General features: G+C 37.8%; 3 protein-coding genes and 1 long non-coding RNA gene across 5 annotated transcripts; 2 read left to right on the forward strand and 2 right to left on the reverse strand.

The window, feature by feature from the left end:
• Positions 1-98: 98 nt before the first annotated feature.
• mEFTs (elongation factor Ts, mitochondrial) lies at positions 99-1,754 on the reverse strand. Its single transcript, XM_081986739.1, has 5 exons — positions 1,595-1,754; positions 1,084-1,236; positions 775-1,026; positions 568-721; positions 99-512 (listed from the first exon to the last, which is right to left on the reverse strand). Exons 1-5 carry the CDS (start codon positions 1,595-1,597, stop codon positions 145-147), a joined length of 930 nt encoding a protein of 309 aa, XP_081842865.1. The 5' UTR covers positions 1,598-1,754; the 3' UTR covers positions 99-144.
• On the forward strand, positions 1,396-22,809 carry Dhc36C (Dynein heavy chain at 36C). Its single transcript, XM_081986721.1, has 56 exons — positions 1,396-1,562; positions 4,557-4,788; positions 4,841-5,070; positions 5,131-5,432; positions 5,486-5,789; positions 5,840-6,028; positions 6,081-6,451; positions 6,505-6,726; positions 6,782-6,988; positions 7,043-7,337; positions 7,396-7,516; positions 7,569-7,860; positions 7,919-8,299; positions 8,351-8,600; positions 8,651-8,837; positions 8,890-9,005; positions 9,059-9,200; positions 9,255-9,391; positions 9,677-9,869; positions 9,922-10,125; positions 10,181-10,326; positions 10,381-10,629; positions 11,431-11,591; positions 11,649-11,820; positions 11,876-12,058; positions 12,112-12,465; positions 12,514-12,711; positions 12,760-13,059; positions 13,112-13,263; positions 13,314-13,461; positions 13,521-13,733; positions 13,790-13,962; positions 14,013-14,568; positions 14,618-14,847; positions 14,899-15,109; positions 15,167-15,364; positions 15,419-15,644; positions 15,706-15,863; positions 15,918-16,101; positions 16,156-16,384; positions 16,439-16,592; positions 16,646-16,779; positions 16,837-17,028; positions 17,087-17,255; positions 17,309-17,494; positions 17,546-17,787; positions 17,853-18,037; positions 18,092-18,390; positions 18,443-18,814; positions 18,866-19,022; positions 19,076-19,242; positions 21,265-21,499; positions 21,549-21,700; positions 21,759-21,896; positions 21,950-22,093; positions 22,512-22,809. Exons 2-56 carry the CDS (start codon positions 4,557-4,559, stop codon positions 22,716-22,718), a joined length of 11,949 nt encoding a protein of 3,982 aa, XP_081842847.1. The 5' UTR covers positions 1,396-1,562; the 3' UTR covers positions 22,719-22,809.
• Positions 1,944-4,488, forward strand: GlyRS (glycine--tRNA ligase). The gene has a single exon (XM_081986733.1). It carries the CDS (start codon positions 2,074-2,076, stop codon positions 4,279-4,281), a length of 2,208 nt encoding a protein of 735 aa, XP_081842859.1. The 5' UTR covers positions 1,944-2,073; the 3' UTR covers positions 4,282-4,488.
• LOC145733761 (uncharacterized) lies at positions 22,512-26,678 on the reverse strand. Of its 2 annotated transcripts, XR_014179264.1 has the most exons (4): positions 26,568-26,678; positions 26,450-26,507; positions 25,116-25,226; positions 22,512-22,722 (listed from the first exon to the last, which is right to left on the reverse strand). It is a non-coding gene; the product is annotated as an uncharacterized LOC145733761 (long non-coding RNA). The 2 variants fall into 2 exon arrangements; XR_014179265.1 differs by lacking the exons at positions 26,450-26,507; positions 26,568-26,678 and adding an exon at positions 26,086-26,227.
• Positions 26,679-27,291: the final 613 nt, after the last annotated feature.

Below are 27,291 nucleotides of genomic sequence, written 5' to 3' on the forward strand. Positions count from 1 at the left end.
TTCTAATTCAACTGAATTATAAATACTGGAACTACTTTTAACAAAGTTTTTTTAACTGGAAAATGGATTGAAAACCAGTCGGTTTTAGGAAAAGCCAATTTTTGAGTCAAAAATACGCAATTTTAAAAATTCAAACTTAATTTCTTACTGACAAACTTCAACAGCATCCAATGGCGTCTCCCCTAAAGTGGTAATGGTTTCTCCACATTCAAACCTTTGAAAGTCAACCACTTCCACTTGATTCGAATCCAGCAGCTCTTTCACCGTTAAACTATCATCCAGTAGATATTCTTGGTGAATCAAGTCTTCTGTTTCTTCTTTTTTGCTATTGTTAAGGTTCTCGTCGATGTTGCCGATGTTTTTCGGGGCCATCCCCACTATATGCTGACACAGTCCGGTTGCAATCTGTTCGATGTGGGGATTGTCCCCGTTCACGCTTCTCACGGCCACCAAGCCCCCAATTCGGCCTAACAGCACCGAGTTTTGACTTTTTCCGGAAGGATGTGCGTATCCTATATCATCAATTTTAATTTACAAATATTAGAGTAAAGTAAGTAAAGCTGTAACCTGTTAAATGAACTCCATTACTGACTTTCACCCCCACTGCACGTTTTAAGGTAGCATTTTCGCCCACTGAGCCGATCATAAGAGCTAATTTATCAGCCAGAGTTAAACCATCACTGGCTTTTAGTGACCGCAATTGATCACCATCCAGTTTCATCTGGTTTAAAAAAATATTATAAAAACCACCCTAATCAACAGATTTCAAATTACCTTTGAAACAACATGACTACAGCTAGGTCCATTTTTCAAATAATTCAAACAAGTCTCTGCAACATCTTTAACCATATTCTCAAACTCAGAATTCCGTGCGACAAAATCAGTTTCGCAATTGATTTCCACCAAAACACCATTGTCATTCTGCACGGAAACGCCGACCAGACCTTGCGTGGTCTGTCTCCCTTCTAATTTGGTTGCTTTCGACCATCCCAAAGCTTGAGCTTGCTGTTTCAACCATGCTTCAGCCTAATAAAACAACCCATTTTTGCCAATTTGTCCGCCATTTAAAGTAACATTTACCACCTTTGCCACATCATTATTGTGCAACTCCAAAGCTTTTTTGCAATTTGAAAATGTATATCCAGTTTTCTTTCTCAGAGCTGCCAGAGCAGATTTTTCAACAGCAAAAATGCGTGAAGACGTGTGGAAGAATTTGGCTAAAGGTTTTAGAGCAAACTAGAAAATAGAAAATAAAGCACATCTAATTATTATTGTTGCTCAATATTGTATTTACTCAAAAATTAATAACCAGAATATTCTAAAAAAAATTTTATAGTCACAGTACAGGCTGACTGAATTGCAAATACCTACTCTCTTTCATCCTTGTTACCTACTATACTGTTAGCACCGACCCAACATTACCAATCAATTTTTAAGGGGGTTAACCAAGAGGGTTGCCATAGAAAATAAATAAAGTTGTAAAATAGTAACAAGCAGAAACATGTAACATGTAGAGTGTAGTTTCAGACTAAATTACTTCTTCTGAATAAGACAGAACTAAGGTAAGACAACGTTGTTTTATAGACCAACTTACCATTATTCTAGTAGTTATACTGAAAACACTGTTTGTAGTCGGCAATTTAATTTTTTTTTTGAAATTGTTAAATGTTAAATAATTTTTTTTGACAATTATTGTTAACCTCAAATTTTGAACGTCGATAACAATGGTTTTCAGTATCGATATAGGAAACTGGTTAGGTTTCACGTCTACATTGATTTGTCGCTGACTTTTCGCTTTTATTCTAATTATTTTATCCGAATTTGAAATAACCATTAAAAACTTAAGTGCAAGAAGTTAAAACGAGGGGAGTTGCAGCTGCAAAATAAAACAATTTACAATAAAACACTATCGATATCGATAAAAAGTGCAACATTATTGGCTGACAGATGACAGACGTCAGATCAGCTGAACAAATTTGAGGTTAGGTGTTTCCCGCAAGCCCCATTTAAATTAAAAGGAAAGTCCCCTTTCCCTTTCACGTTTTGAATCACTTGAGCTGCGTGGCAACGTAAATGAAACTTCATGCAATCTTACGTCAGTTAGTGACCGGACTAAAATTTGTCAACAAACCCATATTTCCGGCCCAAACAGTGCGAAACCTAAGCGTATCAACGTGCCACAAATCCGAGTGGGGCAAAAACAAAGCAAACCGGAAAATCAAATTGAATTTGTACTACGCCGACATGGGTGATCCGCAAATTGAAAAGGTGCTGGCTCCCCTTAGAGCTAGTGTTAAAGAACAGGGTGATTTGGTGCGTAAACTGAAAGCAGAAGGAGCCCCTGATTTGGACGTCAAGAAGGCCGTAGCTGAGTTAAAGGCGCGAAAAAAGGTATTGGAGGATAAGGAGTTGGCGTTGGCCCCCAATTCTACATTTGATAGAGCTAGAATGGAGGATTTACTAAAGAGAAGATTTTTTTATGACCAGTCTTTTGCTATTTATGGGGGTATAACTGGACAGTTTGATTTTGGCCCCATGGGATGTGCTTTCAAAGCAAATTTATTACACACATGGAGGCAGTTTTTTGTGCTTGAAGAGCACATGCTTGAAGTGGATTGTTCTATATTAACTCCAGAGCCTGTGTTAAAGGCTTCAGGACATGTAGACAGATTTGCTGATCTGATGGTAAAAGATGTGAAAACTGGAGAGTGTTTCAGGCTGGATCACTTGATTAAAGCTCACTTGGAAAAAATTGCTGCAGACAAAAAGACTAGTGAAGAAGTCAAAGCTGAATGCCAGGATATTGTGGTCAAACTAGATGGAATGACCAAAGCAGAAATGGCTGCTGTAATGAAGAAATTCTCAATGAAAAGCCCTTTAACTAATAATGACTTAACTGAGCCTATAGAGTTTAACTTGATGTTTGCTACCCAAATTGGTCCATCAGGGCTAATTAAGGGATTTTTAAGACCTGAAACTGCCCAAGGTATTTTTGTGAACTTTAAAAGACTACTGGAGTTCAATCAAGGCAGACTACCATTTGCTGCAGCTCAAATAGGTAATTCATTCAGAAATGAGATCTCTCCAAGGTCAGGTCTGATACGGGTGCGTGAGTTTACCATGGCAGAAATTGAACATTTCTGTGACCCTAATGACAAGAAACATCCTAAATTCCAACAAGTTGAAGATGTAGTTTTGCTACTATATTCAGCTTGTAATCAAATGGATGGGAAACCTGCTGAAAGAATTCCAATTGGTCAAGCTGTGTCTACAGGTTTAGTAGCTAATGAGACTCTGGGGTATTTTATGGCAAGGATCCAACAGTTTTTGACTAAAAGTGGAGTGGATCCAGCTAGATTGAGGTTCAGGCAGCACATGTCTAATGAAATGGCCCACTATGCTTGTGATTGTTGGGATGCTGAATGTTTAACCAGTTATGGTTGGATTGAATGCGTTGGATGTGCCGATCGGTCCGCCTATGATTTGACACAACACACTCGAGCTACGGGAGTTCAATTAGTCGCGGAGAAAAAGCTGGACGTCCCTAAAGTCATTGACGTTTTCGAAGCTGTTCCAGATAAGGCCAATTTAGGCAAGGAGTTTAAGAAGGATGCTAAAATCATCACCGAGGAGTTGGCGAAGCTAAACGTGAAAAACCTGGAGGAGTTGGAGGCAACTTTGAACTCAACTGGGACATATGAGTTAACCATTGAAGGGAAAAAATTTTCTTTATCTAAAAACCATATCGAGGTAAAGCGCTACCAAAAAACTAGCCACGTGGAAGAAATCACCCCTAGTGTGATCGAGCCCTCTTTTGGAATCGGACGTATCATGTACGCAATTTTCGAGCACAATTTTAAACAAAGAGAAAACGACGAACAGAGAACCTACTTATCTCTACCGGCTATAGTGGCTCCATTAAAATGCAGTGTCCTACCTTTAAGCGGCAATCAAGACTTTGTGCCCTTCATAAAACAACTATCAGCCGACCTTACCAAAGTTGATGTCTCTCATAAAGTGGACGACAGTTCCGGTTCGATTGGACGCCGTTATGCACGTACAGATGAAATCGCCATACCTTACGGCATCACCATCGATTTTGACACCCTCAAAGAACCACACAGCGTAACTTTGAGGGAGAGAGACTCGATGAATCAAGTGCGGATTCCTTTGAGTGAAATTGCAACCATTGTGCATAACTTGTCTTATAGTAAAGAGAGTTGGGCGGATGTTGAGGCCAAGTATCCCAAGTTTGAACAGCAAGAAACAAAAGGAAATTGATTTGTATTATTAAGAGGACTGTCAATGCATTTTCATGGTTTAGAACACTTTTTTGTCCGATTACGCAAAGCTTAAAGGACTCTAACTTAGTATTTATATGCTTTTATTGACATGTTATTTAAGAAAAATCCTTTTTTTACCTCCTATAGTAAATTATTTGCTTGTATTTTGGAAATTACCTAGCTGAAATAAATTTATAAATTTGCACTTCTGAGTTTTATTTTCCTTAGTGTATGAATGCATTTTGGATTAACATTTTTCTACTTATTTATCAGATGTCGGGGAGAGAAGTGGAAAGAGATAGATTGCTTAAAAGAATCGCCGATAAGACAGCTCAACTGGAAGCCAGAAAGGATTTGAATATAAAAATTCCTAGACTACAGTTGCCTTCGGACTACAATTATCAAGATCGGTCAATATTTTCCTTACCTCCTGAAATTCTGAAACCGATTTTGGCTTCAGCCCATCCAAAATACCGCAAAAAACTTGCAGCCGAAAAACGAAAAGGTTTTTAATGCCATCCTTACCGAAGCAAATTCAAATTTTGAAAGTGTTGTAGCTAATGAACTGAAAAAGCAGTTAACATCTTACACAGCAATGAGGAAGCAAAGAGAGGAGTTCAGGCAACGTTTAGTCAGTTTAATTGTCAACGTTCGTAATGATGATACTATGGAAATTGACGATATTCCATCAGAGGAAGAGAAACAGATGCTCCGCTACTACTACTACGTCAAACACGGCGTTGACACTGTTCATGTGGCTCCTGTGGATGAAAAAATTCTAAATCGAGTACCAAGACTATAACACAATACAAAATTAAACCAATAACTAATTAAAACATTCACACAGGTTTTATGTTTGGTCCCAAGGCGTCTAACAAAATGGGAAGAAATCATGAAAAAGGTCATCGAAGACATAAAAGAGGATTTTATGATGGCCAACAAAAAGGCCATCATAGATTTCGTTCTTCAGGACCCTGCTTTCATAATTGGGGTGCAGGATGACGCTTCTCCTTTCAAAATCGAAAGGAGTCAGATTGGGAATAGTTTCAGGCCGGCTTTTGACTACGCCAAACACAAAATGGAAAGAAATTTGCACGTTATCAATCCTTGTCTGTCTGTTTTGTTGGATATTTGGTATACACGCTTCAGGTAAGAATTACCATTATAATATTTTTTTCACTTTTTAACACTGATAATCACAGAAAGCTTCGTCTAATTGACACCAATCTATTAAAAAAACACGAGGGTGCTTTTGATCTTCAAGAATTCAAGTACGTTTGCAACAAAAGCATTGATAACTGCAAAAGTATTCTGCTCGACCAATACTACTATGCCGTCACCGACGTTTTCCTACAAGGAGCCAAAAAGAACAAGCTACCAGATCCAGCAAAACGGAAACGAGTTAAATCATTTTTCAATTCCGTTGCTACAATAATGACCAATCAGTTGCAAACGTTATGCATGAAATCTCTGTACGACTACCTCCAGTACATAACAGATATTAAAGTATGTTTTTTGGTAGTTAATCCACTTTCTGGTAACTTTATCCTTTCCAGTACTCTAACAAAGGCTTCCAAATTAAATTGGTACAAAGAGTCAACATTTTGGCTTTCGAGCCTCCTTTCAAAAGTTTTAGAGATATTTTAATCCGCGAAATTAACTCTATAGTGGACGCTGTGCTGGATATTCCAAGACTTGAGTCCAGGTTGTACTTGGACTGGTCTGAACCAGTTGGGTGCCTTAAGGTCTCTAAAGTATCACATTATAAAGGTAAATCTACAATAACCGAAATTTCAGCCCACAATACCAGATGAAATGATAGACGACTACAAGAAGCAAATTAAAGACTTGCTGGAAAATCAACGCATTGGACCTGAATTGAGGGTTCAAGATTTTGACGATTTTATGCCTCTGATCAATGGTGAAGCCGAGGAAGAAATTGAGAAATTTTTAGCGGGAGATCACAAACTGGAAGAGTACGCCAATCAGATTTTGAAGTATAAACTAATTATGGATGCTGTTCCGTTTGCCACCGAACACGTGATCACTATGGAGATGTACGAAATGAACCGATCCGAGTTGGTTAAAGCATTAGAAATGCAGGCCGAATGTTTTCGTGACAAACTCATACAGAAGTGTATCAAAACGTATCAACAACTGTGCAAACAGTAAGTAGTCAAAATTGCTTTTATTCAGCTTTTACACATTTCTGTAAAATTAGATTGGGTGAAGAATACCAAGCGATATCCGACAAGGCCCTTGCAATACCCCAAAACACTGCAGAACTAATGGACTTAATAAAATACATTACAGAAGTGGAAACTGTAACTTTGTATCAAATGGAGGACAGACTGAGAGAGGTCATGGACTATATGCTCTTCTTAGCGGACCATTCAATCTCTACCCCGGTGGAAATGAAACAAAACAACGTTACCTTCCACTGGTAACAAGGGTTTGAATAATATCCCAGAAAAATGATTGAAAACTGTAAATTTAAGGTATCTGCATATGCCTAAAGTGATCGAAGAGAACAGACAGATGATGGACGTAAAAATGGAGGAGTTCAAAGTGCTGCTGACCACTAAAATCGAAAAATTCAATGACGACTTGGAGGTTTACGCAAAAATGGTGGACGAAATGCAGTATAACGGTAACGTGGAAGATTTGCCTAGGTATCACAAGAAAGCCACCAAACTGGATGACAGGTACATTTAACCACCACAACTGTATCATTTGGTTTAACTAATCCAATCATCTAGACTAATGCAAGCAATGCAGCGAATAGAAGAATTCAATGAAGAAGAAGCAGCGTTCAGTCTCGAACTCTCTCAGTATCCCCTAAGAAAGCAAATCTTCGATAAACTAGCCCCCTATAAAAAACTATACGACAACGCTACTGGTTTTATTGATAAGCACGAGCTCTGGATGAAATCTAAAGTGGGTAGCTACGATCCGGAAGAAATTGATACCGACGTGGGCACTTGCTACCGGAATATTTACAAATTGGAGAAAGTGTTCACTGATAAGCCAGCCACATTGAATTTGGCCACCACGGTAAGAGTACAACTTAAACTAGCAATTCATTTAAGCAAATCCCAAATCATTTTGTTAGGTGAGAGAACAAATCGAAGCTTTCAAAGAAAACATGCCGATCATCCAAACTTTGGGCAATCCTGGAATGAAAGAACGACATTGGGAAAAAGTGTCTGAAATAGTAGGATTTCCTATTAAAGGTACGTTTATTCGCAAAACAAACCACATATTCTTAATGTAAATTTTGTACAGTGGATGACGACTTGACATTGGAAAAAATCATCGATTACGGCTTGAACGACTACATTGACAAGTTTGAGGCCATATCAGAGGCTGCAACCAAAGAAAACAACCTGGAGAAGAACCTGAATAAGATGATAGGAGAATGGGCCGACTTGGAGTTTACTGTTTTAGTGTACAGAGATACAGGAACTTACATTTTATCCGCAGTGGATGATATCCAAGTACTACTGGACGATCACATAGTCAAAACGCAAACCATGAAAAATTCCCCGTACATCAAACCATTTCAGAAAGAAATTTTGTAATATTTCAATCAAATAACTTAATACCAAAAAAAGCTAGAACTAGTTACATTTCAGTCAATGGGAGAGTAAACTCCAGTTGCTGCAGGAAATCCTGGACGAGTGGCTCAAAGTCCAATCAACCTGGATGTATTTGGAGCCCATCTTCTCGTCTCCGGATATCCAGCAGCAAATGCCTGAGGAGGGCAGACGTTTCAGCGCTGTGGATAAAATATGGCGCGATACTATGAAAACTGTGTTTGGCGATCCCAAAGTTTTATCCGTGGTCGAGATTGACAAGATGTGCGAAAGACTAAAGAAGTGCAACAGTCTGTTGGAAATGATCCAGCGTGGTTTAAACGACTACTTGGAGAAGAAGCGTTTGTTCTTCCCTAGATTCTTTTTCCTGTCCAATGATGAGCTTTTGGAGATTTTGTCAGAGACCAAAGACCCTACAAGGTAACAGTTTTGACCAACATAGCAAGATACTTAACGAAGTTCTATTTCTAGAGTCCAACCTCACCTTAAGAAATGCTTTGAAGGAATGGCAAAACTCACATTCACAGCTGATATGGACGTAACTGAAATGAGATCAAGTGAGGGTGAAATAGTCCCATTACCTGACGTCATCCAAACTGCCCTAGCAAGAGGGCAAGTGGAAAAATGGCTGGCCGAATTGGAAGTGGACATGAAGAAAGCTGTTCACATTATGGTCCACAAATCTATCGATGATTACCCTAAAAGACCTCGAGAGAGTTGGGTACGGAAAGCTTAAATAACACGGAATTTGTGCTACATCACTTGGTTTAGGTACTTAAATGGCCTGGACAATGCATTCAATCGGTGGGATCAACCTACTGGACAACTGAAGTGACTCAAGCTATTCAGAGTGGAAAAACGGCGTTACAAAAGTATTTAGTAAAATGCAGCACTCAAATCATTAAAATTGTCGATTTGGTGCGTGGAAAATTGAACACGCAAAATCGCATCACCTTAGGTGATATTCCTGAGTTTTAGTGTTTGGTTTTATTAAATATAACCATTTTCAGGAGCTTTGGTAGTACTGGACGTGCATCAAAGAGACGTCTTAGCCGGAATGATTGAAATTGGAATTAAAAACATCCACGATTTTAACTGGTTGTGTCAATTGCGTTATTACTGGGAGGTAAAAGTTGTACGCTTGTTAGTTTTTTTTAGTAGTTAACACAACTTTTAAAGGACAATCAAATGTCAACTGCAATGATTAACTCAACACTGAAATACGGTTACGAATATCTGGGTAACACTGCAAGATTAGTGGTCACCCCATTGACCGACCGCTGTTACAGAACCTTGTTTGGGGCTCTTCATTTGCATTTAGGTTTGTGTACGATATTACTCTTAAAACACTGCTAAAAAATGTTTGGCATTGTAGGAGGAGCCCCGGAAGGTCCGGCGGGGACTGGCAAAACGGAAACCACGAAAGATTTGGCGAAAGCTGTGGCTAAACAATGTGTGGTGTTTAATTGTTCAGACGGTTTGGATTATATAGCTTTAGGAAAATTCTTTAAGGTGAGTTGTGGGGGCATATTAGTTGAGTTTTAATGATCCATACAGAAACTTGTGTTGATTCAAATGCAAGCTTTATAAAACAGTTTTTCAAATTTTACTGACACTATAAACAAATTGCAGAAATATTTGTTTTATATAGCCAGAAATTACTATTTACTTTTAAGCTGTCAAAACGAGTTTCAAATTATACAGATTGTTAATATGGTGACTCAAAAAAGGGGGACAAGTGCTTGACTTGCTTTAAAAGTAAAAATTCCTGTAAATCTAGGTATGTAAACGTTATAGGGTCTTGCCTCTTGCGGAGCGTGGTCCTGTTTTGACGAATTCAACAGAATCGACCTCGAAGTTTTATCAGTGGTGGCCCAACAAATCTTAACCATACAAAGAGGCATTAATGCCGGTCAGGAAAAATTGTTTTTCGAAGGAACCGAACTGAATTTGGATCCGAGTTGCGCCGTATTCATCACAATGAATCCAGGTATTTTTCTGTTTTAGTTTCTAGAGCTTTTAGTTACTGTATTGGTTACAAGGTTATGCCGGACGTTCTGAGTTGCCTGACAATCTGAAGGCTCTGTTCAGATCCGTGGCTATGATGGTACCGGATTATGCCCTCATTTCCGAAATTGAGTTGTACGCCTCTGGTTTTCTGATAGCCAAGCCACTGGCTATTAAAATTGTAGCAACATACAGGTTGTGCTCTGAACAGTTATCGTCACAATGCCATTACGATTATGGTAGGTTCAAAAAAAAAAAAATACTACAAAAAACCATGGCACAGATTTGGTGTAGGTATGAGAGCCGTAAAATCTGTGCTAAGAGCAGCAGGTGCCCTAAAACTACGCTACCCAGACGAAAAAGAGGACATTCTAGTTTTGAGGTCCATTAAGGACATTAACCTAGCCAAGTTCTTAAATCAAGACGTCCCACTTTTCCAGGCAATTTCCAACACTTAACTATTTTTTTACCAGTACAAAAATTAAAAATTGTAGGGTATTACCTCAGATTTATTTCCTGGAGTTGTGCTGCCAGAACCAGACTACGTTGAACTGAACAAAGCGGTGGAGGATACGTGCGCAGTCAGGAACATACAGTGTGTTCCATTCTTTTTGGAAAAAGTCCAACAACTTTACGAAATGATAGTGGTCAGACACGGATTGATGATTGTTGGAATGCCTTTTGCTGGTAAAACGACTTCTTATCGAGTTTTAGGGGACGCTTTGGGCCTTGTCGAAGAACGAGTAAGTTGTCCCTAAAATACAGTGCGTTTTTTTTAACGCGCAACATAGGATTTTACGTGTTAAATTTTTAAGCCCATGTTAGACCATTTTATTTTGGAAGTGCAAGTCTATAACTTGACTGGTGTGTCTTTAGTACCCTGAAGCTTAAGTAAGTCTACCAAATTAGTCTAAAAAGTGATTAAAAACTGGAAAAAAATCATTTTTTTTCGAAAAGATTTTATCGTTCCATACTCCCTGTATGCATTGTTGTTCCTTGTTGTTTTTATACTGGCAGGGCAGGTAGCAGATAAAGTGACATATTTTGACTGCATCACGACCCGACATTTTTTGAACGTCAAAAGGGCATTTTATGATTGTTTGGAATACTGTTTGGCTTCAAACGGAGGTCACTTTGAACAATTCACTTATAAAAATACTTTTTTTGTTCTTAACTTTCTTGATATAAAGTTAATGATCGCCCTGTTTTACTTTCTACGTCAAATTTTACCTGCTACCTGCCGTGCCAGTATTAAAAACAACAAAGAACAACAATGCATACAGGGAGTATGAAACGATAAAACCTTTTCGAAAAAAGATGATTTTTTGCAAGCTTTTTAACACTTTTTAGGCCGAATTGGTAAACTTACTTAAGCTTCAGGGTACGAAACAGCCACCCGTCAAGTTTTATACTTGTAGTTCCAAAATAACATGGTCTAACATGGGCTTAAAAATTTAACACGTGAAATCCTATGTTGCGCGTTAAAAAAAACGCACTGTATATTCATCATCAAAATGCTGAAACAAACAAATTCGATTTTACAGGGCGTAATGAATGAACACAGAGCCGTTTACACTATTATGAACCCAAAATCAATTACCATGGGTCAGTTATACGGACAATTTGACCCAGTGTCCCATGAATGGTCCGATGGTATCCTTGCTATTAGTTTTAGGCAGTTTGCAATGTCCACAAGTGAAGACAGGTTAGAAGTAGTTGTTCAGACCGTCCTAGTTGCCCCATTCTCACTATTTTTTTATAGAAAATGGTTAATTTTTGATGGACCAGTCGACGCTGTTTGGATTGAAAACATGAATACAGTACTAGACGACAACAAAAAATTGTGCCTAATGTCTGGGGAGATTATCCAGCTGTCCAATTCCACTAATTTAATATTTGAACCTATGGATTTAGACGTGGCCTCCCCAGCTACCGTAACTATATTAGGCCATACTCACACCATATTTTGGACAATTAATTGTTTTTTAGGTTTCTAGATGTGGAATGATCTACATGGAACCAAAGTCTTTAGGTTGGAAACCGTTACTAACCTCATGGTTGAACACCTTACCTCCATTCATCAACAATGACTTTTATAAGTCCATGATTTTCAACTTGTTTGTACGGTTTTGTAAACCGTTGATTTGGTTGTTGCGAAAAGGGGGAGTTAGGGTTAGGCCATAAAATTGACACAAAAAATCAATTTTTAAATATTATACCAACAGGAAATTGCAACCACTTCCGACCACAACCTAGTGAAGGCAACCACAAATTTATTTGACTGTTTTATGGATGATTTCTATGATGATAAATACAGAGAGCAAGTATCTGATTTAGATGTTAGGGCGCAGATCGAAGGGTCGTTCTTTTTCTCTTGTATCTGGTCTATGGGTGGCACTTTGGATAATAACAGCAGACACAACTTCAACTTGCTGTTCAGAGGTTTGCTGGAAAGGGAATTTCCCCCTAAAGTTACAGAGGAATTGGGAATCCCTTTTGAAATCAACAAACCCGATAAACCCTACATTTTTACTTTGCCAGTTGGGGAAACTGTCTTTGATTATAAGTTTATTAAAGAGGTAAGTGCTTGAACTACACAGCTATTCAGTACTGAGTTGCGTAAATAGGGAAAAGGCAAATGGAAACTCTGGTCTGATGAACTAATGAACGCACCACCAATTCCCCGAGATATTCCTGTAAACCAAATAATTGTTCCAACTGTTGAGTCTATAAGGGCTGTTGCACTTATGCAGCTTCTGGTTCAACACCAAAAACCCATGATGATTATTGGTCCAACTGGAACTGGAAAATCTGTTTACATCACAGTAAGTAGCATTTAACAAGACTTTTCAATTAATCAATATTATTTGCAGGATTTTCTCCTGAAGAGAAACGACACTAAAACCTACATCCCTCTCTTTGTAAACTTTTCGGCTCAAACCACAGCCAACCAGACCCAAAACATTATAATGGCCAAACTGGATAAAAGAAGAAAGGGTGTTTTCGGTCCTCCAGTTACCAAAAAGTGCGTCATCTTCGTAGACGATATAAACATGCCTCTCAAGGAAATTTACGGAGCACAACCTCCTATAGAATTACTCAGACAATGGTTCGACCACGATATGTGGTACGACCTGAAGGAAGTGGTTCCCATGAAGCTGATAGACATTCAGGTTTCGATTTTCCCACTAAAAAATCATGTTTGTAGTAATTTTTGGATTGCAGTTTATGTGCGCAATGTGTCCTCCAGGTGGAGGGGGTAACACCATCACTCCCAGATTCAGTAGACATTTCAATCATTTGTGCATTGATGAGTTTGCTGAAGGCACTTTGATTAGTATTTTCAGTAGAATTATGTTGTGGCATTTGGACACCAGGTGATTTTAAAATTGAGTAATAGATGCAAAGTATAAAGTTTCCTTTCCAGGGGTTTTTCAAAAGATTTCGATCCCTGTATTGAAGAAATAGTGCTTGCAACACTAGAAACATACAAACTGGCTCGTGCTAATCTCCTCCCCACCCCTGCTAAGTCGCATTATTTATTCAATTTGAGAGATTTTTCCAGAGTTATTCAAGTAAGTGTTTTATCACAATGTTTTCGTTAGTTATTATATTCTTCGAAATCATCATTTAGGGGGTGCTCTTATCCGTTCCTGAAGCTATGGAAGATCTAACCGCTATGAAAAGACTGTGGGTGCACGAAGTGCTGAGAGTATATTACGACAGATTGGTGGACGACAGTGATAGGGCTTGGATAGTCGAAGCTCTAAGACAGGTTTGCAAAGAGCACCTTGAGGAAGACTTGGATGAAATGTTTAAAAGACTTGCTTCACCAGACAGTTCTCACGTAAGTTTTTACCGTGCGATAAAGTACTTGCTTTTAACTTTTGTGCAAAAATTCAGATAGGAGAAACTGAGTTAAGAAAGTTGATTTATTGCGACTTTGCCAATCCTAAAGCCGACCAGAGGCACTACATTGAAGTGCTGGACTTGGAACAGTTAAGAGACATCACCGAAGGATATTTAAATGAATACAACAATATGTCTAAGAAACCTATGAATCTTGTTCTGTTTCGGTAATACTATTAACAGTTTCCGATTCTGATATTATAACTTTTTGTCACAGATTTGCTATAGAACACTTGTCAAAATTGTGTCGAATTTTACTCCAACCAAGGAGTCATGGTCTATGCGTTGGGGTTGGCGGTTCAGGACGTCAATCCTTAACACGCCTTGCCGCTCACATTTCCGAATATGAGATGTTCCAAGTAGAAATCACCAGACAATATGGCGTTAACGAATGGAGAGACGACATCAGATTGATCTTGAAAAAAGCCAGTTCCTCTGATCAGCACGGTGTGTTCCTCTTCACTGACACTCAGATCAAAGAAGAAGCCTTTCTAGAGGATGTCAGCAATTTAATGAACTCCGGAGAAGTGCCAAATTTGTTTGGCTCGGACGAAAAAGCGGAACTGTGTGAAAAGATGAGACAATTGGATAGACAAAGGGACAAGTCTATGCAAACAGACGGAAGCCCTGCGGCTCTTTATAATTTCTTTGTTCAAATTGTGAGGGAGCAACTGCACATTGTGTTGGCCATGAGCCCAATAGGAGACAGTTTCCGAAATCGCATAAGGAAGTTCCCAGCCTTAGTTAACTGCTGCACTATTGATTGGTTTCAGGTAACTAAAATAAACTAGTTACTTCCTGTTTTACAAGGATAATTTATAGAGTTGGCCTGACGATGCCCTGCTAGCAGTAGCCAAGAAATTTTTAGGCGAAATCGAACTCACAGACAAAGAGCGTCAAGTATGCATTGATATGTGCCAAGTCTTCCACGTCTCCACCCAGGCTTTATCCCAAGAGTACTATTTAAGACTAAAACGTCACAACTACGTCACCCCCACTTCGTACCTAGAAATGATTAGCACATTTAAAACTTTTCTTACCAATAAACGAAAGTGAGTTTGTGTAAAGTTCAAGTCAATGTAACTGTGGAATTTCACACTTAGGGAACTGCTGCAAGGTCAAAAACGCTACGAAGTTGGTTTAGAAAAACTGCAATCGGCTGGTTCCGAAGTGGCGGTGATGCAAACCGCCCTCGAAGCACTACAACCGCAGTTGGTGGTGGCTCAGGCCAAAGTCGAAGATACAGTCAAGATTGTTGAGAGTGAAAAAGCTGAAGCAGCTGAAGTTGAAAAAATTGTTATGATTGATGAGGAGGTAAGTTCCGAATTAATTATTTTTGAAATTACGACTGTAATTTTGTGTATCATTCAGGCAGCAAATGAGCAAGCTAAAGCTGCACAGGCAATCAAAGACGAATGTGAAGCAAATATGGCCGAGGCTATGCCCATTTTGAATGCGGCACTGACTGCGTTGAACACCCTCACCCCCGCTGATATCACTATAGTAAAAACCATGAAAAATCCCCCTAAAGGGGTGAAATTGGTCATGGAGGCTGTCTGCATTTTAAAGGTATGGGCATCTTCAATTTTTTGTAACACTTCCATGACTTTTCATCATTAAAAGGACCTTAAACCCGACAAAGTGCCTGCGCCAAGTGGCATAGGTACTGTGGAGGACTATTGGGGTCCTTCCAAGAAGGTTCTAGGTGATATGAAATTTTTGGAAGGGCTTATAAACTTCGACAAGGATAACATTCCGCCCAAAGTGATGACCAAGTTGAAGGATCAAATTTTGAATGATGAAAACTTTGATCCGGACAAAATTAAATCAGCTTCTTCAGCTGCAGAAGGTATGTTTTGTCTTGTAATTTTGATTGATTATCATCAGTCACCGTTTATACTAATTAATAGGCATATGTAAATGGGTTATCGCTATCTCCAAGTACGATAAAGTGGCAAAAGTGGTGGCCCCGAAAAAAGCCGCTTTGGCCGTAGCCGAGCAGCAATTCAACACTGCCATGGCATCTTTGGAGGTGAAACGTCAACAGCTTAGAGAAGCTCGAGAAAAGGTTATTTCTGTTATAAAACATGAGAAGAAAATTACTGATGTTTCAATCGTTTAGGTGGCTAAACTGGAAGAACGTCTAAGTGAAGAGACCAAAAAATTGAAAAAATTAACGGACGAAGTCAATTTGTGTCAGTTGAAGTTGCAAAGAGCCGAAGATCTGATTGGTGGTCTGGGAGGAGAAAAAGAACGTTGGAAGGCCACCGCTAAAGCTTTAGGGGAACGGTACAACATGTTGGTTGGTAGGTGCATTTACAGGTTCCAAAAAAAATCAGTACTGACGATATTTTTTACAGGAGACATTTTGGTATCTGCTGGAGTAGTCGCCTACCTGGGTGCTTTCATATTGCAATACAGACAAAGACAGATAGAGGAATGGGTGTCCCAGCTAATTGGCTACGGTATAGTCACCACCAGAGACTTCCAGTTGAGTGCCATCCTGGGAGAACCTGTGGTGATAAGGCAATGGAATATTTTTGGCCTGCCCACCGACAATTTCAGTGTTGAAAACGCCATAATAATCTCGTAATTATTTCATATTTACATTTAGACAATTATTTTGATGATTTCTATCTACAGAAATGCCCGAAGATACGCCCTTATGATAGACCCTCAAGGTCAAGCTAATAAATGGATTAAAAATATGGAAAGGCAGAACAATTTGGCAATTATACGACTGAACCAACCGGACTACGTGAGAATACTGGAGAACGCAATCCAATTTGGACAACCTGTAACCCAACCCAACTTATTAAATTATCTAGGGTTGTAATGTTTACATTTCAGGTCTTGTTGGAAAATATTGGTCAGGAACTAGATCCAATTTTGGAGCCAGTATTAGGCCAACAAACTTTTAAACAAGGTGGGGCCATGTGCTTAAAACTTGGTGACTCGGTGGTTGAGTATTGTCCCGATTTTAAGTCAGTCTTAGTATAGGATTTTTTTTCTGAGACATTTTAAAAGAATTTTTGATGCAGATTGTACATCACCACTAAACTACGCAATCCTCACTATCTACCTGAAGTAGCGGTGAAAGTCACTTTGGTTAACTTTGTTATCACCAGTGCAGGGTTAGAAGATCAGCTGTTGGGGATTGTGGTAGCCAAAGAACGTCCAGACTTGGAAGCCGAGAAAAACGCATTGATCATTCAAGGAGCGGAAAATAAGAGGTTAACTTAACTCTCCAACATTTAATGAAAACTCATACTCGTGACATATATTTTTTAGATCTCTTAAAGAAATTGAAGACAAAATCCTTGAAGTACTCAGCTCGTCTCAAGGCAACATTTTGGAGGACGAAACTGCTGTGACTATTTTAAGCTCGTCCAAGCAATTGTCCAATGAAATAGCCGCCAAACAGGCGGTGGCAGAAGTGACAGAGAAGCAAATAGACAAAGTACGCGTACATTTTTTTATTTTATTTTTTTTTAATATAACAGATTATTTTAGGCAAGATTAGAGTATACCCCTATAGCAGTCCATGCCGCCATTTTGTTTTTCACCATAGCCGATTTAGCCAACATTGACCCCATGTACCAATATTCCTTAGTGTGGTTTGTAAGTTTGTTTAGCGGTACCATAGACAACACTGACAAAGTCGAAGACGTTCAAATGAGACTGGACGACTTAAAACGAGTAAATTAAAAGAACACTTTTTAAGGTTTAGCGCTTACATTATTGTTGCAGGTTTTCACGTATCATTTGTACGCAAATATATGCCGGAGTTTGTTCGAAAAAGACAAACTGCTCTTCTCACTTTTGCTGGTGATTAATTTGATGAAAAGCAGAGACGAAATCGACTCATCAGAATGGATGTTTCTTTTGACTGGCGGGGTGGGATTGGACAATCCTAATGTAAATCCTTCTGATTGGTTGGTGACCAAGTCATGGGACGAATTATGTCGTCTTAATGATTTAGATGCTTTTAAGTAAGTTTCGCTTCTATTCGTTCTTTTAGGGTTTGTTAATTTTTCATCGACTGGTATTACTTTAGGGGTATAATAAATCATTTTACAAAAAATCAAAAAGACTGGAAAGTGATTTTCGATTCGGGTGAACCACAGAAACAGCCTCTACCAAACCCTTGGGACGACAAACTTAATTCTTTACAAAAATTGTTGGTGTTAAGGTGCATTCGCTTCGATAAAATCGTTCCCGCTGTACAAGACTTCGTTACAGGTAATTAATCAAATTATTGGCAAATTAGGAAAACCATAAATTTTTTTCATTCAGAACATCTGGGAAAACAGTTTGTCGAGCCACCACCCTTCGACTTGAACGCTTCGTTCGCCGATTCCCATTGTTGCATCCCCTTAATCTTCATTTTAACCCCCGGAGCGGATCCGACCGCGTTACTGCTGAAATTCGCCGACGATCAGGGATTTGGGGCAGCCAGGCTGTTCGCCCTTTCCCTAGGTCAAGGGCAGGGACCTATCGCGGTCAAATTGATCGACGACGGCGTAAAGAACGGCACCTGGGTCGTACTGCAAAACTGTCATTTGGCAAAAAGTTTTATGCCCACATTAGAAAAGGTTTGTTTGTTCTTTCCTGGCTATTGTTAAGTTTTCTAAATGAAAATCATAGATTTGCGAGAATTTAACGCCCGATTCCACGCATCCGGATTTCCGGTTGTGGTTGACATCGTATCCTTCGGCTGATTTTCCCGTCTTGGTGCTGCAAAACGGAGTGAAAATGACCAACGAACCGCCCAAAGGGCTAAGAGCCAACATTACCCGTTCGTATATGAGCGATCCAATCTCCGATCTCGAATGGTTCGAGAATTGCAAACAATCAGCCGTGTTTAAGAAACTGTTGTACAGTTTATGCTTTTTCCACGCGACGGTGCAAGAAAGACGGAAATTCGGCCCTTTGGGCTGGAACATCCCTTACGAGTTTAACGAGACTGATTTAAGAATCAGCGTGATGCAACTTCAGATGTTCCTCAATGAATATGAGGCTAGTATTTTGTCTTAGAAGAGGAATATTTTTATCAACTTTATTTTCCAGGACATTCAATTCGATGCTTTGTTATATTTGACTGGAGAATGCAACTATGGAGGAAGGGTGACCGATGACTGGGACCGGAGAACTTTGAACACCATTTTACATAAGTTTTACTGCAAAGAAGTGGTGGAAATTCCTAACTGTCCTTTTGACCCTACTGGTAATTTTTTAACGTCTCACTTGATCGAAACTCAATTGAAACAAAATTTGTAGGGGCTTACTACTGTCCTGATAAGGTCGATTACGACGATTTCATGAGTTACACAAAAACGCTCCCGTTAATAACTCATCCAGAAGTTTTCGGAATGAATGAGAACGCAGACATAATGAAAGATCAGCAGGAAACTAGTTTGTTGCTTAGCAGCACCCTTTCCACACAGGTAAATATCAATTGCTTTGCCTTTGATGTTTTCCTTTAAAGCGATTTTATTTTTTTTGTACCTACACCCTTTTTTACCGGATAAAAGGGGAGAGTGGGGGGTTTTATATTGTTTCCTGTAATGATTTTTAGGTATGTTGACTATTTTTTTTCTTTATTAATTTGTTTTTTTGTCGTGCATCTTATAAAGGACAGACTGGTGAGTTAATTAGTTTTTACTCTCGTTGATTTAAAATTATATTTGTTTACCATGCCACATTTAGGACTTATATCAACTGATGGTAAGTTGCGTAAAATATGACTTTCATGTTTTTATATACAGGGTGGTCCACTTTTAAATGTCAATAATTTACCAATCCATAGCCAATTAAAAAATAAGTTGACATTCATTATGTCATTTTCCTGAAAAGTGCTTCCTAAGGAAAATACAGTCCTTCAAATTTCTGTTTAAAAAATCGTTTTTTTTTGTCATAACTGTCAGACCGTTGGAGCAATATTGATCAAATTTGGAACAAGCACTTAATTCACTTAAGAAGTTTAAAAAATATTATTGTAGCCAGTTTTCATAGTTTCCAGACAAACTAAAAGACTTTAGTTTTGAAAATTGAATTAGAAAAGATAAACATTTCAGAAGCTTAAAAATTGTGTTTGTAACCAGTTTTCATGCAAATCAAGAGACTTTAATACTCAAATTTGACTTGTAGACATAAAAACTACTTTTTCTAGAATTTGTTACTACAAATTCATACATTTAAACCTTAAAAATTGACTTGAACCCCAAAATGTGACTGAACTAATGAAAAGTGACATCAGAAGCTTAAAATTTGCATTTGAAATGAGTTTTCATAATTTGAAGACAAATTTCAATATTTTAGTCTTGAAAATAGTCTTAGATGCAGGACATTGACATTAGATTCATGAAAATTGTCTTGAAAACGAACTTTTCGTGCTTTTTACTTTGCTTTTCATTTTCTTCGAATTCTGGACTATTTTTAGTGCTTCAAAACTGCTTTCAGCTTGGAAAATCGAGTTTCAAGACTATCTTCACCAAGTTATTGACATAGCAAACTTAAAAAACAATTTTTACAATCTTCATAGACTTAAAATGGCATTCCAAGCTTTGTCACTATTAAATCGACTTCTAGACACCTCAGTGCTAAAAATTCGGGTATTTCTTAATAAACTTTTATGTGTTTTAAGGCTGTTTTCAGTGCCTCAAATCGAGTTTCAAGACTATCTTTACAAAGTTTTTGGCTTATCAGGCCTAAAATCCAGTGTGTCCACTGACCATAGTCTTGAAAAGGTTATTTCAAGTTTCTTCACTATAGATAATAGTCCGAAAATTTAATTTACTTCTAGACTTGTTGTCCAGTCCAGAAAATTGAGTTGTACACCAATTAAAGTCTTGAAAATATACTTTTGGACTCTCTTTAGTCCTAGTAAAGTCAGTTCTAGCATTAAAAGTCAACTTTTATATTATTTTTAGTAGTAAAAAATGAGTTTCATGCACAATACAATTTTTGTCTTGATTTCCGGACTTTTTTTAGTTATTGAATGCCAGTTTTAGACACTCAACCAGGATGGCAGTCTGAGAAAGCAAATCATAAGACCATTCCTAGTAGTAAAAAAGTTTTTAGACTATTCAGTACAAATTTGGACTTTCACAAGTCTTGAATGTTCAGTTTTAAATCCTTAGGAAACGTTTTTCAGAAAAATGACATAATGCAAGTCAACTTATTTTTTGATTAGCTGTCAAATGGTGAATTATTGACATTTAAAACTGGACCACCCTGTAGACAAATAATCTATTACTCTTGAAACTTTAAATTGGGTTAGTTTCAAGAAAATAGATTCACTTTGTATACAAATTATTAAACATGATTTGTTTTGCCTTTTTATGTTAGCTACTCGAACGGGTAAGTCGGATTTCATATTACATTAATTGAACATTGGGACACCCTTTTAACTGTTTTTTTTTTTTATTCTTTAAAACCGAATTCGGAGAACATTTGTAATGATTTAGGACGCAATGTCGTCGTCGAGCTCGTCGAAATCCCCGGACGAAATCGTGATGGACGTGGCCACCGCCATCCTGGATCAACTCCCGAACGATTTCGATCGGGACGCGGCCATGGAAAAGTTTCCGGTTTCCTATTCGCAAAGTATGAACACGGTTTTGGTCCAGGAAATGAACCGTTTCAACATTTTGCTCGCTATCATTCGAAACAGTTTGAAAAACGTGCAAAAAGCGATCAAAGGTCTCACCACTGAATTTTACGGTCAGAATTTTCAGTTTTGGGATTTCAGGTCTTATTGTAATGTCCCTGGACTTGGAAGAAGTGGTGACTAGCATCTTAACTGGCCGAATACCGGCAATGTGGGCTAAAAAGTCCTACCCATCCTTGAAACCTTTAGGGAGTTATGTTAGTGACTTCCTGGCCAGACTACTATTTTTACAGGTTCTTACTATCCTCTAAATACAAATTAACGCAACCACAATAATGATAATATGTGCAGAAATGGATGGACGACGGTGCTCCAGTAACCTTTTGGCTGTCCGGCTTCTTTTTCACTCAAGCTTTTCTAACAGGAGCCCAACAAAATTTCGCTAGGAAATACGCAATCCCCATTGACTTACTCACTTTTGACTACCAGGTTTAACGTTTTTTTTTTACTATAAACAAAATGCAAAAACAGTTTTTTGACAGGTGATGAAAGAGTCGAAATTTGACAAACCCCCTGAAGATGGCGTGATCATCTACGGGTTGTTTTTGGACGGGGCCAGGTGGAACCCAGAGAAAATGATTATTGACGAGTCGTTGCCCAAAGTGTTGTACGATGTAGTTCCCTATGTGAGTTTTCTACTTTTTAAACGTTTAACTAAAACCTACACAACTAAAAATAAATTCCTTCATCCTGCATGAAAGTTTGAAATTGAGAATTCCAAAACCTCGGAAACTTGTTCTGGTTTGCCTGTTGGATGTGGTGAACCGTTGGTAATTTAAATGAAGACAATATTTGAAACTCCCTATTACGGAGTCCTAAAACTCGACTACAAAGCAGCCACTATTCATTTCCTGTCGGGGTTTCCGGAAGCTGCACGTAATATCACCCAGCTTCGCATTAAAAGACGTAGAAAAGTCATTATTTCTAGTTGTGGAGAGTTTAAATCAAAAATCTTACTTTCCTTTATGTCAGAAGTTATATGTTTTTTGTGTGTTCAAAATGTGATATGAATTTGTCCTATGTACTAATATAGTTGATTTTCAGATTTGGCTTACACCTATCAAAAGGGAGGATTTGGTGGAAAAACACACTTACCTCTGTCCCTTGTATAAGACGGCTGAAAGAAGAGGTGTACTGTCTACCACTGGACATTCTACCAATTTTGTCATCTCCATGACTTTACCCACTGTGCAGCCTCAGTCCCATTGGATAATGAGGGGCGTTGCCATGTTGTGTCAACTGTCACAGTAAAAACCTGAAAAAATGGATTTATCATTAGTTTTATATTATTTATTACAAATAGTTTTATTCCTTTTTAAATAAATATTACAAAAACATTAAAGTTGTTTTATTTTTTGCACTTTTACTGTACAAATTTCTGAATGGGGTGACAGAAGAAAATCTGCTTTGGGCTGTCAACTTAGCGAATTCGATTTTCAAGTCCGTGCAGCCTCCTATTAAGCTCAATGCAAACTTTCTTTCGCCCGTCAATACTCTAGCCTGCTCCGAGGATGGATGTATCCCAAAGTTTGCTCCCACCCGGCATAGATCAATATCCCGGGACTTTGGCCACGGGATCCCGTCACCATGACGACCAGGCTGCTGCGAGACAGTGTGCCGCCCACATCCGAGGGAGCCCGGGCTCCGCCCCCCGGAACCCTCTCCCATTTCGCTGTTTTCCGCATTTTCCTTTCTATACTTTTAATCTCTTTTTGTGTTGTCATTTGAAAATTAATTACAACCGCTAACAAGTTTTCTATCTACCTGGATGATGCTGCGAATGTCGCCCTGGGCGTATTAACATTTTATGACATTCTCTTTCAAACGAAGTTAATTGAATGATTATAATTAATTGAAAATTTTATGAGTAGGCATTATGACAGACTCATAAATTCAATGGTTGTACATTTTAAACAAATCTGATTTTGAAGGGTTTTTACTTTTTAGGTGATGGAAAGATAAACAACAAAAATTATTAATCCCAGTCCCCATTTTTGAGCTACTTATCATGCACATAACGACTTTAAGGCCCTACAGACTGTTCCTCCTATATAATTTCCAATTGGACAAACCAAACAGCAAACTTGAATGTGAATTAATATGCAGACTTACTACTATTGATAATTATCGAAACTCTCACAAGATAAAACATAAATTATTCTATTTTTTCACTATTTATGCTAAAATAAATCACACCCAAAAGCTTATAATCAAAACATCATATTAAATTTATGTTAACTGTAGAAAAGTAACAATTTTTGGCTGAATTCGACTTTCCCAGAAGAGAAAAAAATATTAGTAACTAAAACGTTGAAAAAGCTATTAAACCAAAACAACTGTAAAGTTTTTATGTTTAAATTCCCTGATCAACCATTTTTTTTTGTACAAACATCATTCGCATTCGGACGAGCGGAAATACGCTGTTAAAATTTTAAGCCGCTCTATAAATGAGCTTACGAATTATTCGAAAACATGCCCGTTGCTTGGCCAGATTTTATCCGCGAAAGGCCGTAGCCATGGCAACCGGAGTGGAAATCGATAGTCGCAGCCACCGAAACCCGGAGCTCTGCCCCTGGGATCACGTACCCTTCTCCAGAGAGCGAGCTCGTCTACGACGTTGCCGCTTTGTAAGGATTTTAGCTCTCTTTGTTTGCTCTTTTACATCTCACGATGTCCCCCATTCAAGTTATCAGACTCAGTTGACACTAAACATTTATGCTGATGACACCACTGTTATAAATTTGTAAAATGATGACAGGCGGGATGCAAACTAATTAGACATTTTCATAAGAAAATTGTCACGGTTAATTCAACGTGGAGGTTGAAATTCAATCTTAAATGAAACCGATCCTGGTAAATTAGATGATGATTACGATGACAATTTCCAGTACAACCAGCAGCAAAATAACCAACTTCAAATATCTGGTATAAAGCTAACTTGGATTAAATAATAGATTTTTGATTTAAATGAGTCTTATTTTCAGATTCTAGTCTAGTAAATTTACAGGGTGTGTTAGAAAGATGCTACCAAACCTATGAACGACGAATTGCACAAGAAATGTAAAAACCTGTGTATCTGCAGAAGCACCTTTTTCTATTATAATACTATTTATTTTAACAAAAAAACCCTAAAATCAAAAATCTTTACTATTTCCTCAAATATCATCCAAAAATTATTTTGATCTTCTCTTTGTTTTCAAAACAGTGCTTTTACAAATAACATTTTCTGCATTTAAATTCTACAAATTTTATGGCGTTTTCGATTGGCATGTTTAGTGCAAAACCAGTGTATTTCCATACTGTTTCAATGACATTTGATGGAGCAGGATACAGATACATTAGTTTTGCACCAAACTTGCCAATCGAATACGTCATTAGGTTTAACTGTATATTGGTTGGTTAAGTGTTCTCGTCTGCATATAGATCATTCTAGAACACGTGATTTTGACGGATATCCGCCGTGATTGCTGTCAAATCCTGAAATAGTCAAACCCCCCTTTGCATCGTTATATTGTAAGCTGAGCTGTTAAGTCTGGGGTCAGACTGTGACAGCACAGGTGAAAAAAGTCACACTCTAAACCACAATTAACTTAAGTTTTGCTTAAAGTACGATGGTGCAAATGGCGGTTATAGGTCATTTCTACTCACGTAACTTTGAAGGAGATCAGCCATGTTGTGGGACAGCAGCATACAGCATCAAATAACATTATCTTGTGATGGTCTGTGAGGTCAGTCAAATTATCTGATTGAATATGGTAGCTGAAAGCAAAACGTCTAAGAAGTTTACTCACGTATTACTCTCCTTCATAATTTAATATTTGTCCTTTATATTTAAGATGTCAATGCTGATTTTATTTATAGTTTAAGCTTCAAATTTTAGATAAACTGGATTCTGTCACTTACAAAACTGACCTTAAGCAGTAATGTTAAAAGACTTGTAGGCTTTGGACTATGATTACTGTTAACTATGTGTATTAAAGTTAAAATTAAACATCTAATTCCGACTCTAGCTGGTTATTTTGATGCCAACCAGCATTACTTTACTGCGCACATATAAATCCAATAGAACGTAACTGACAGTTGATAGCAGATGGTCATGTGATCTACTCTCAGGTGACGTGGAGTAGCTCTGAGGGAGCTTCAACAAAACAAAAGGCGTATTTTGGCTAAAGTTTTATCAGAATGAGTTAAAATGAGAGATAATGTAAACACTGACGCCAAAATACCTCTAAGTATATTCACTATTCAATATCTAGGCAATATTAGTATTAGTGACAAAATCACAAAAAAACTGCCAACTGTTTTCTTATTTGGAATTGCCCTAGAATTAGAATTGGACAGCAACAAAACACATAGTACAGAATTAATTCTGTTTTGACAATACAAAAATTCAAAGAAATTCATGTGAAAACAGGCAAAACTTATGTCATTTAACTAGAACGAAAATTGACGGAAATATATACTGGTTTGCCATCGAGTTCTTGCACTAAACATGCTAAAACACAACAGAATTCGGAATGTTGAGAAGGAAATCAAACATTTGGGTGATCTTTGACTTTGATGAAAACACAATTTTACACACAGTCTTAATTTCCAATTGTTTTAACTAAACATTTACCTGTGCAATTTGACGTAGAAACTTCTTGAATATCACTCGAACTAGAAATACTTTCACAAACTAAAATATACAAACTTTAACTACTGTAAACAGTGTAAACTGTAAATTGTAAATACAAAAAAAAAGCAAGGTTAGGTGAGCCGTGAGCGATGGTTTGCTATTCATCGTAAAGCTTATGATTGGTGGAAAATGGGAAGCTGGGATTTTACTTTGGACCAATAGGAGACTAGTACAATATGACGCTTGTCAGACAAATTTTGTTTAAATTTCTAATTCTCCAATTACGGATAATAAAAATAATAAATACCTACACTAAGATTTAAAAAAAGTGTTAATAAAATGTAGCTGACAGCTAAATACTTACCAAAAAATCTCATAAAAACATCTCAGCTTCCGGTTTATTAGACTTCGTTGATTGGAGCCTTTATTGATAACAAAAATCCTCTTTAATACAAATTTATCTTAAACCTACTTATACTTACAGTATTTAAGAACAAAACTGACTAACAATATTAATATCAATACACAAATCATACAATTGAAAAACTTCTTAAAAAAGAGTTACATCAGGGCAATAAGTTTGACATTTGACAATCAACAAGCACTGTTGCCAAGAGTTGTTTCAATTTATGTCATTAAATTTATCCATTTACACGTCCATTGGAAAATATTTCAATAGTTAGAGTGGTCGAGCGGACGTGTACACAAATAAAGGGTGGATTTACGATTGATCAAATATGCACCGTACCTGATTAAGCCACCCTCACTAAATTAGCCACCCTTTCAAACGAGTTAGACTGATGAATTTTCCCTATAAACTGGGGGAATGTATTTGCATAAATTAATTTCTATTATTTTTTTAGACGTTCAACTGGATTATACTGTCCAAAATTAAAACCAGTTAAGTGATACTTTCACGACTTACCTGTACACTTGAAATTATCAAATAATTCTGAATGATTTGTTGGAATTTGTCTGCTCTTGGCATTCACCGCGTGCCTTATGAATTCTGAATAACCATAACAGGCCTACAGTGAACACTAGGAGATCGACAAAGATTTTTACATTTTAAAAACAGAGTAAATATGTGATTTTATGGTCGTTATTAGGTTCAACAACTTGGTGGCCACTCACGAGGGTTTCCAATGACAGTCGCGTGACTAATCGGAATTATTTCGTAGAAAATATGACTCGAGCAAATAGATC

The sequence above is a fragment of the Ips typographus genome, linkage group LG9 (assembly GCF_016097725.1).
Source record: "Ips typographus isolate SLU linkage group LG9, UJ_Ityp_2.0, whole genome shotgun sequence".
NCBI lineage: Eukaryota > Metazoa > Arthropoda > Insecta > Coleoptera > Curculionidae > Ips > Ips typographus.